This window comes from Trichosurus vulpecula, chromosome 9, assembly GCF_011100635.1.
Source record: "Trichosurus vulpecula isolate mTriVul1 chromosome 9, mTriVul1.pri, whole genome shotgun sequence".
In the NCBI taxonomy this organism is placed as follows: domain Eukaryota; kingdom Metazoa; phylum Chordata; class Mammalia; order Diprotodontia; family Phalangeridae; genus Trichosurus; species Trichosurus vulpecula.
Window position 1 is genome coordinate 186,907,074 of NC_050581.1, and position 11,346 is coordinate 186,918,419.

At 41.2% G+C, this 11,346-nt stretch overlaps 1 protein-coding gene across 2 annotated transcripts in view; it reads left to right on the top strand.

The window, feature by feature from the left end:
- Window positions 1–4,822, top strand: part of TBX20 (T-box transcription factor 20) — a 76,398-nt gene extending 71,576 nt beyond the window's left edge. For both annotated transcript variants that reach the window (XM_036738989.1, XM_036738990.1), the window contains exon 8: window positions 548–4,822. In XM_036738989.1, the coding sequence (XP_036594884.1) occupies window positions 548–888 (341 nt within the window). In that variant the 3' untranslated portion in view covers window positions 889–4,822. The remainder of the gene's footprint in view (window positions 1–547) is intronic.
- The last annotated feature ends 6,524 nt before the right edge of the window (window positions 4,823–11,346 follow it).

The following is an 11,346-nucleotide window of genomic DNA, read 5'->3' on the forward strand; positions in this document are numbered from 1 at the left end:
TCAAATTAAATTCTTGGATTTGCTCGTGGTGATGCTATAAGGATGAAGGTCAATCCATGTCTACCACTTAGAGTTCTACCATGACTCATTTGCTCTCTGGAAGTGCAATGGCCTTCCGCATGAGATACATTGGTCCATTTAATCAATAAAATGACCTTGGATATGCTTGTAGTTACCTATCGTACACATGCATACCCTGCCCTCCCCACAGTAGAACAGCAGCTCCTTAAGGCCTGGGACTGTTTTTATCTTTGTATCGCCAGTTCCTTGCCTAAAGGACGCACACAATAAATATTTTTTGAACAGGTTACATTTCTTAGACCAAAAAAAAATGTGCCCCTTTCCCCAAGAACATTAATTCATTTCAGTCTATAGTTGTATCCAAACACCCCCTTGTAATACTCATCAGCCAGATTCAGCCAAACACTTCATTATTTGTGAGTCCCTTAAAATATGCTTAATAGGAATGTTGTTTAGGGTCATTATAAGAGGCTATCTAGTCCTTGATTTGCATATTGGTATTAATTGCCTTTTTTTCTTTTCACAGGTTCAGCTTTTACTGCATCTGACAATTTGTCACTCAGCTCCTGGGTATCCTCTTCATCCAGTTTTCCCGGATTCCAGCACCCCCAGTCTTTGACCGCCTTGGGAACCAGCACTGCCTCCATTGCCACATCCATTCCTCACCCCATCCAGGGATCTCTGCCCCCATACAGCCGCCTAGGGATGCCTCTTACCCCATCTGCCATCGCTACCTCCATGCCAGGGAGCGGGCCCACGTTCCCTTCCTTCCACATGCCCAGATACCACCACTACTTCCAACAGGGGCCTTATGCTGCCATCCAGGGACTGCGCCATTCCTCCACAGTGATGACACCATTCGTATGACTGGCCCAAGCAGAGGGCAACCTGGATGTAGAATAGGCAAACTTGGTATGAAGATAGAGGGTGGGGATGTGGTGTTGGTTGGGAGACTCTCCATGAGGCATGGAACCATTCAAGAGGAGAGATGGACCCATAATCACGTCAACTGCTAACACAATGCACTCACTATGGGCCAGCAACCATCTGCAGAAGGGCTGATTTTTGACTTAGTAGAATGCCCGTCTGGAACATTCAGAGAAAGTTTGGTGCATCATACATTAGCAGTGTATAAGATGCTCTGTGGATGCAGTCATGGACAGATCCAATGTGGATAGGATTTCTTTGTGTTTTTTCACAGGTTCAAAGAATTTCACAAGAGGCAATACCATAGGTTATAGTCACATTACACCATCTCTCCCTGTAAATAACAGGAGTCAATCCTGAAATATTTGTCATGTGGTAGCTTGAGCATGGTTAGTTTACCTTAGCATTAGTTTGCTGAGAAAGAAACCCCCAAGAGAAGGGTATCTTTTTGTTCATGACTAGGTGGTAGTTACTTCCCAGTATCCTTCTGTAATACTGATAGGCCAGAACCATCCAAATCTAGCTCCCATCCATCTTGACTTATTCTTCCCTCCCCACCTCATGACCGCCCCGCCCCCCCCGGCCAATTCCTCCCCTTCTCTCTCAACCTCTTGTATTTTGTATGTGTAGGAAAATGCTTCTCTAAATCTTTTCCAAGTAAGAGACTGTAGACATCACACTCTGAAACAGAAGGTTTATTTTCAGGAGTGGTGTTCTTTAAAAAAGAAAAAGAAATCCTGCATATAGATTCATCAGTGAGCACTTTAAACACACAGTCTCGGACAGTATCAGAGGATTTGTTTCACTTGTCATAATAGGCTTTGAACCTGATCTGGAAGGATAGCCCTGGCACCAATGCCCAAGTTTGAAGGTCAGACTGGGCAAAATTCTCATCTCCTGGAGGTCAGTTCCTGTATCAGGCAGATGGTACCAAATACCAAGGTCAGCTAGCACCTATTAATGATTGACATGCACTTTTGGGTGAGATGTCTGAGTGCCAAATTTAGCCATAATTTAATTCATACTTGGGATTCATTGTAGGTTTCTAAATATTTTGATGATATCTTCATTTGATTGTGTGATGCTCAAGGTTCATTTTGGTCTTTCTTCCCCTACCCTTCATCCTCCCCTACCTTGAAAAATAGAAGAGAACACAACAAATAGATCATTTGTTGGTTAAGGCATTTTCATCTAAAAGTTGTATCTAAATGACCAAGCAAATAACTGGCAAACCAAGGAATTCATCCTTGCTACCTGTACCTTTACATAAGCTAAGGATAGGAGCCTGAGCTGCGATTTCATTGGTATAGAGAATTCCATTACCTGGGAGTAAAGAAATCTATACCTTAAATGACTTGCCCAGCAGGTACGTATCCCAGGTGACATAGGTGGTCTTGGCTCCAAGTATGGCTCTTCATCCACAACTTGATGCTGTCTCTCATCCATTCTTGTGGTGTTTATATAACAGTATTGTAGTAGGCTAACCAATCTAATATTCTTCAGTAACTTGTAGCTGAACATCCGTGACTTAATGATACTGCCTTTGTGGATGTCTTGGGCTCCAGGTGTAGGACAAAACATGCTGATTAGGTCTGCATTTATAGCAACAAACATGCATCTTCTATTGTTGTTAGTGTTTTGGGGGGTGAATGTGATATGCTATTTTATTCGGCTGCATTCTTGCATGCAAAGGAATTACATAATCTATGTGACATAAATATCACCTCCAGTGCAGTAGCTGATAATAGAGGCATATTTCTGGGATGGTGCAATATATTCATTGTCTCGGTGCCCACAGTTTCATCAACTTGGTGCTCTCCAAATTTGAATGCCTCCCTGGATTTCCCCCAGCCTATAAGAATAGGTCCTAGATATAAGATAAGCTCCTAGATTTAGTATCAAAGGCACCTTAGAGGTGATCTATCCCAGCTCCTCCATCCTACAGATGAGATCTGAAGAATTACAGTGATTTGTCCAACATGCCATAGCTAGAGTGTGTCTGAGGCAGGATCTGAACCCAAGTTTTCTAGACTTAAAGACCAGCTCTGCATCCTTGGTGCCTTGCTGTATAACTTGCCTGCATGATAATAAGACCATGGTGGAATTTCGCACGTGAATTTCTCTGATGTGTTCCAAAGATTAGTTGTTGAGAAATAGCTATTGTTCAAACATACCATTTGAGAAGCCTCTGCCCTCATTAAGTCCCTGGACAATTTTAATTACTTTCAAACAAGACACACTTTACAAAGCATCAACTCATTCTGAAAGCATTTTTGGTTAGCATAGAAAGTAAATCTTCATCAGGTATGGATGAATGTGTTAATATCTCATAGTTTTGTCTGTTGTCAGTATCTCTTTTAATGTTGCTTGAAGTAGAAATGGCCCCAGATAAGATTCTACTTTCACTAATAATCTCCTAGGTTGTTAGGCTTCTGAGTACATTCTGAGTACAGAATGCCCATACAGAAACTTTCCGTTCAGAGAGACTGGCAGGGTTATCTCTGTCCTGTTTTGGCGCTTTCCAGATCAGCATAGCACTGACAGGTTTGTATGTTTTTGTTAAATGCTTCATTTCGCAGAAATTGTTCTTAACGTCATGTCTTCAATTTTTGATCATGAAATCATTAGTTTAGGTCAAAAACCGATAGACAAGAAACCAATAGATTAAAGTCTGTTCTTTGGTAAACATGAGGTTTTAAATCTGTCTTTTAAAAAGCCTTTTAGTACTACTAAAGCTGGGAGAAGGGAAACATGAGATTGGGAGCCCAACCTATCAGCAGCCGGCCTCTCCTGGAAAACTGGCTCTCTGATAGAAACCCTTCCCCTTTAGGGGTGCCAAATGGCTTTCTCAACAATCTGGGAATTTATCTGAAATGTCTATGCCCTGTAGGCATGAAAAATATTGTCAGAGCTACTCACTACTTTGAAATAGTAAGAGGAATGACAGTGTGAATCTGTAAAAAAAAATCTAAATTCTAGATATTTTTATCATTAAAATGCAGTTCTTTTAAAAATACAGAACTTTGCACTTAGTAGGCACTTAATATATGCTCGTTAAATTGCCAAATTGCAATACATATGCTAACACCAACGAGTAGCTAATTTGTGTCCTGATAATAGGTCCTATTTATTTAACAGTCTTCTCACAAGGACCTTGAAGTAGTGCAACTATCACCTTATCCCCTTCTCAGAAGAGTGAGCTGTGGTTTAGAGAGGGCAAGTGACTAATGGTTTGTCCAAGGTCACACAGCTAATAGTCAAAACAGCTCACATTGTTTAGTTTGTAAGGTTTGCAGGGCATTTGTATATACACCATCTCACTGGAGCTTCACAACCCCATGAGAGAAGTACTAGAGAGAGATATTACTATCACCATCGTACTGATGAGGAAACCTTGGCTTAGATGTGTTGCCCAAAGTCATGCTAGATGGGAGACTCAGATTAAGTCTTGTAACCTCAAGGTCAATGCTCTAGCGGCCTCACTCAGTACACTACTGCCCAACCCCATACAGTAGTACCTAATAGGAGACTTGTGAGATACACTCTCATGATTAAGTAAAAATCAGGTACAATCAACATTTTTTTATTGGCCTGATGATTCTAAAAATACTTGCCTATAATATCTTCTTTTAAGTAGTTTTGAAGGCTCCCTTTATCATATTGTTTAATAGTTTGCTTGGCAAACTTTTTCCCCCATAGTCAGTCCAATGGCAAGCTTCAGACAAATTCTAAATTAGAGAGATACAAATGAATGTATGAATATATCTTTATTGCTGAGAACCTTAAGGCCATTCTCGATTTTTAGTATTTATTTAAAGGCAAGAGAGACGGAGAAGGGAAGATAAAAGAGGCAGACAGAGGAGGAGATAGAGACAGAAGGAGAGAGAGAGGAGTGGGGGAGAGAGATAGAAACAGAGGGAGGAGAGAGAGAGAGAGAGAGAGAGAGAGAGAGAGAGAGAGAGAGAGAGAGAGAGAGAGAGAGAGACAGCTCAATGAGTGAGTTCAGGTTGACAGCTCCCAGACATTGTTATTTAGAAATTTTCCAGCTCTCACCCTGACATGACCAGTTTATTGGACCCTGAACAGGGAGATGAGAGAGGAGACAGGGTTGGATATGTGGGTGGCCTGCCAGCCTCCCTAGTAGGAGGTCATTGGATAGGAAATTTAAAAAGCATGCATGGGATAAATTATAGTGGTATCGAAGTGACTATGTAAAGGGTTGAACCATAGGGTTGCAAGGCTTTCTGGGGAGGTTGCAGTAGCTTCCTTTTCAACCCTACCTACATGTGGTCCAGATGCCAGAGAAATCAGAGTTCCTTCTTGGAGGTAAGATATATCCATGCCATTTGCCTCGCCATTTGGATAAATGTTCTGGACATCAGGCTATTTAACTCACAGGCTTAGCCCATGAAATTATTTTAAATATCACCATTACTACCTGGAGAAAATCAACCACAAATAGATATTTTCCTTCTTTTCTCTTGAAAAGCAAGGATTTTGTGTGTACTTGAGTAGGGTACAAAAACAAAGTCCAAGAAAACTGAAGGAGAAAAGAAAATCCTTTAGAAATATGGTGGACATAGAAAGTTTTAGGGAGTCATCAGAACAAGTTCCTTCTGCTATCCTACATTATTTAGAAAAGAGGTCTATGTCTTTCTTCAGCATGCTCAAAGCCTAAAACTTCCTATATATTTACTTGGTGGGCAGGTAAACCATGATGGTCTTTCTGCTCCACCCCTCCCCTCCCTGCCATCTAATACCCCTTCCTTTGAAAGATGTTGCTGTTACCCAAAAAGATGGTTGCCAAGTCAACATACATTTTTTATGATGTAACTTTGAATTCTATCTAGTATCTGGACAAGAAATACACTTGGTTGTATTTCACCTTTGGCACACTTGAATAATAAAGTAGCTTTCTTCTGACTCTCAGAAATCTAAAGGAAGATTTATTTTCACAGAAAGGTAAAAACTGGATGCTACCCATTCAAGAGAATGTATACCCCCCCTTCTGCTGTTTGCTGTGTTCATTTGTCATTTAATTAATTGTGTGAGAACCATCACCATGTAATGAAGTGTGTGTATGGGGGGGTTAGGGCATGGGAAATGTTTTATGAAAAAAATAAATTATAAGTATAACACTATGACATAACATTTAAGGAGTTTCTTTTTAAGTGCAATATATTTATTTCTGCTAGAAATGTAATATCAATAGTATGTAATATTTGAAGCATTAAATGTTATTTGTAAACAGCTTAAAATTATATTTCACCCCAAAATTGTACAGATGTGCAAATGTGTGGATATTAATTTCTTTCATTAAAACATGGTGTGTTTTTGATATATACTTCTAATTTATCCTAACATTTATCTATGTGTAGTTACATAGAGTCATAGAATCCCAGAATTTCAGAGTTGGACCTTCGGTGGCTATCTAATGCCACCTGTACTTGAAGATATTTTGCTCTATAACCTACCTAACAATTGTTTGATTGCTTGAGAACTTCCAGTTCGGGAGAGCCCATCTTCTCTGGAGGCAGTCCCCTGTGCTTTGGGATAGCTCTAACGGTTAGGCAGATTTTATGGACATCAAATCTAGACTGACTTCTTCGTAATTTCCCCCATCACTCCCCTATGATGACAAACACAACAAGTCAAATCCCTCTTATACTTGGCAGATCTTCAAATACTAAAAGAAAACCATCGTGTTTCCTCCCCTTCCCCGTGTTCCGTAGCCTTCTCTTCTGCAAGCTTTTAAATATTCCTAATTCCTTCAGCAGGTCCTCATGTGGAAGGCCCTTTATCACCCTGGTTACCCTTCTCCAGATGCTCCCCAGCCTCTTCCAACATGACACCCAGAACTGAGCACAATGCTTATTTCCAGAGGTTAGGCTTCTTGTCATCCAGCCTGACTTTCCATCAAACTTCTGGGTTGTTGTATCACATTATTGGTGCCTATTAACCTTGCAGTCTACTGAGATATCTTCCAGTTTTTCAGATATTTTCGCAAACTGCTAAACATTCAGTGATTCCTCCCAAACCTTGTAACTGTGTGGGTGATTTTTTAAAACTTTAGCCTAGGATTAGACATTTATAAGGCTTTAAGCAAGTCATTTATTCTTTATGCACCTCAGTAACTCAGTCATTCAACAAGTATTTGTTAGGCACTTATTATATGCCAGGCACTGCGCCAGGGGCTGGGGATATAAGTACAAGCAAAAAGACACACTCTGTCCTCAAGTAGCTGCCATCCTAATGGAGGAAGACAGCACAGCAAAGGGAACTGAAAGGTTGGAGGAAGTGGAGAACGGAGGTGCCTGGGCATGGGTTTGGTAGCAATATCTGGAGATTTAAAAGCAGAGCCAGGAGAGGAAGGAAAGGTGGCTGGCCTGGGGGTCCTTTCCTCAAATGGAGGTTGTAGGAGTAACTCACCAATGGGAGTGCCTCAGTTTCCTCATCCACTCAATGGGAGGGTCTAATTAGTTGATCTCCAGTGTCCTTTCCTGAACTAAAATGCTACGGATGATTCAATGATTCTAGCCAAGTGATTTTCAACAACGTAATTCCCTTCTCTGGACTTCAGTTGCTTCATCTATAAAATGAAGGGGATGGATTAAGTGAGATTTAAATTTATTCTATAATTCTGTGACTGGCTTAAATAAAAGTCATGGGGCACCAAGTGACACTTGAGGAATATTGCTCTGACCATGAATTTAGCAGAATCTTTCCTTTCTCCATATGACCTAAGGCATTGCTATGTGTATAGACATATGATTGACTCGAGGAGTACCGTAGATAGAGACAATGCACCTGGCCTGAGCCATGGCTGAACTGTCTTATTTCTTGTTGAATTCAATTAAGGGGCAGAGAAGTTCAAGGGATAGTCTATTCCTATGGCCCATTGTCCTGTGACAGCCTCATCAACATGGCTGAGGACTTCTGGACTATAACTCTTCAGCCATGCTTGGCAGTTTAGTTTGAGTGAGGACCTCAGCGTCTGGTATCTCATCCTGCCAGGCAATCTCCAGAAGGGGATAGAGGGAGAGGCAATGAAGGAACCTAAATCTAGGAGAAGGGAGAGAAGCTTGGAGGTTCAATGAAGTTGGCATGAGGATGGCAGGTGACAGGCCCACCATGGGAAGTACTCTCATCTCAATGACACCCTTGGGCAAAGCCCCATTTGCTCCAATAGAGTTAAATCTCTGCCGCTGGAATGCTGTACCACCACATTCAAAATTCCTTCTCTCGTTGATCTGGGGAAAGAAGCAGAAATACATTCTTTTTTTGCTCTGACTTTCTGTCTTTGCCAAGGTCCTTCCAGACTAGGTGTTCAGTTTAAAGATTGGTGTCAGGCATAGTTGCCCTAGGGCTGAGAGTCTTGAGCTCTGAGTTTTAACTGTCCTGACCTGTGTACCCTGGCAACAACTCAGGGAAGTCTCCATTGAGAGAGAAGGTTGTAGCCTTGCATGCTGGCCCTCAGGCAACTTGTATTCATTCTACCGGGGGGGGGGGGGGTGAGGAACAGCTGGTACTCAGATAAGTAAGTCCTCTGGGGCCCAAACAAAACAAATCCAATCTGTCTTTTACTGGGCAGCCTTTTAAATGTTTGAAGGTAGCCTGGCTCCCATGTCCCTGATAAGTCTCGTGCAGCATGATTCTTTCACCATCCTATGTGGCTTCTACCTACACTTTTCAACTTTTCTTTATCCTTCTAAAACAGTGGTGTCCAGAAATGATCACAATGCTTCAGAGACTATATGGGTGGGAGGAAACAGTACACTGAAATATTTCTGCTGCCTTTTTCTGGAAACCCTCTCAGTATAGACATGATCCCAGGATCACCAGTCACACAGTTGACTCACTGACCATGTCACCATGAGCCTGTCACCATGAAAATGCTGATATCTTTTTCAAAAATTATTTTTATTTCATTAGATATTTCCTAATTACATGTAAAAAACCTTTTTTTAAAAAACATTATTTATTTATTTAATATTTTTAGTTTTCAGCATTGATTTTCACAAGAGTTTGAATTACAAATTTTCTCCCCATTTCTACCCTCTCCTCCCCACTCCAAGATGGCATATATTCCGACTGCCCCATTCCCCAGTTAACCTTCCCTTCTGTCACCCCACTCCCCCCCATCCGCTTTTCCCTTACTTTCTTGTACGGCAAGATAAATTTCTATGCCCCGTTGCCTGTGTATCTTATTTCCTAGTTGCACATAAAAACTTTTTTTTTGAACATCTGCTTTTAAAACTTTGAGTTCTAAATTCTCTCCCCTCTTCCCTCCCCACACACCCTCCCTAAGAAGGCAAGCAATTCAACATAGGCCACACTCGGATCATTATGCAAAACCCTTCCACAATGCTCATGTTGTGAAAGACCAACTATATTTTGCTCCTTCGTATCCAATCCCCCTTTATCCAATTTTCTCCCTTGCCCCTGTCCCTTTTTAAAAGTGTTTGCTTTTGATTACCTCCTCCCCCTATCTTCCCTCCCTTCTATCATCCCCCCTTTTCTATCTCCTTCCTTCTTCTTTCCTGTGGGGTAAGATACCCAATTGAGTGTGTATGTTATTCCCTCCTCAGGTCAAATCCGATGAGAGCAAGATTCACTCATTCCCCCTCACCTGTATCCTCTTCCCTCCCAACAGTACTGCTTTTTCTTGCCACTTTTATGTGAGATAATTTACCCCATTCTATCTCTCCCTTTCTCCCTCTCTCAATATATTCCTCTCTCATCCCTTAATTTGATTTTTTTTAGATATCATCCCTTCATATTCAACTCACCCTGCACCCTCTGTCTATATGTAGGAATATAAACAAAACAGTTCAACTTTAGTAAGTCCCTTATGATTTCTCTTTCTTGAATACCTTTTCAGGCTTCTCTTGATTCTTGTGTTTGAAAGTCAAATTTTCTATTCAGCTCTGGTCTTTTCACTGAGAAAGCTTGAAAGTCCTCAATTTTATTGAAAATCTGGTTTTTTTTTTGTTTTGGAGCATGATACTCAGTTTTGCTGGGTAGGTGATTCTTGGTTTTAATCCTAGCTCCATTAACCTCTGGAATATCATATTCCAAGCCCTTCAATTCCTTAATGTAGAAGCTGATAGATCTTGTATTATCCTGATTATGTTACCACAACACTCGAATTGTTTCTTTCTGGCTGCTTGCGGTATTTTCTCCTTGATCTGGAAGCTTTGGAATTTGTCGACAATATTTCTAGGAGTTTTCTTTTTGGGATCTTTTTCAGAAGGTGATTGGTGGAGTCTTTCAATTTCTATTTTACCCTCTGGCTCTAGAATATCAGGGCAGTTCTCCTTGATAATTTCTTGAAAGATGATATCTAGGCTCTTTTTTTGATCATGGCTTTCAGTTAGTCCAACAATTTTTAAATTATCTCTCCTGGATCTATTCTCTAGCTCAGTGGTTTTCCCAATGAGATATTTCACATTGTCTTCCATTTTTCATTCCTTTGGTTCTGTTTGATAATATCTTGATTTCTCATGAAGTCACTAGCTTCCACTTGCTCCAATCTAATTTTTAAGGTAGTATTTTCTTCAGTGGTCTTTTGAACCTCCTTTTCCATTTGGCTAATTCTGCCTTTCAAGGCATTCTTCTCCTCATTGGCTTTTTGGAGATCTTTTGCCATTTGCGTTAGTCTATTTTTTAAGGTGTTATTTTCTTCAGTATTTTTCTGGGTCTCCTTTAGCAAGTCATTGACTTGTTTTTCATGGTTTTCTCACATCACCCTCATTTCTCTTCCCAGTTTTTCCCCTACTTCTCTAACTTGCTTTTCCAAATCCTTTTTGAGCTCTTCCATGGCCTGAGACCAGTTCATGTTTTTCTTGGAGGCTTTTGATGTAGGCTCTTTGACTTTGTTGACTTCTTCCGGCTGTATGTTTTGGTCTTCTTTGTCACCAAAGCAAGATTCCAAAGTCTGAGTCCATTTTCACTGCCTGACCATGTTCCCAGCCAACTACTTGACCCTTGAGTTTGTTGTTGGGGTATCACTTCTTGCAGAGTAGAGAGTACTTTGTCCCAAGCTCGAGGGGTTGTGCTGTTGTTTTCAGAGCTATTTCTACACAGCAAGCTCTACCACACTAACATTCCTCCTCCCCCAAGAACCGCCAACCTGGATGGCAACTCAGATCTTAAACAGGCTCTGCACTCCTGGTCTGATCTGCCACTTAATTCCTCCCACCAGGTGGGCCTGGGGCCAGAAGCAACTGAAGCTGTAGTCCTCAAAGCTGCACCACCTCTGCTGCCCCCAGGGTGGTGGCTGAACTGTGAACTCCTTTCACTCTGTCTCTGCAGCTTTTCCCACTAACCTTCTCTGTGTCTTTGGTGTTTGTGGGTCGAGAAGTCTGGTAACTGCCACAGCTCACTGATTCAGGGTGC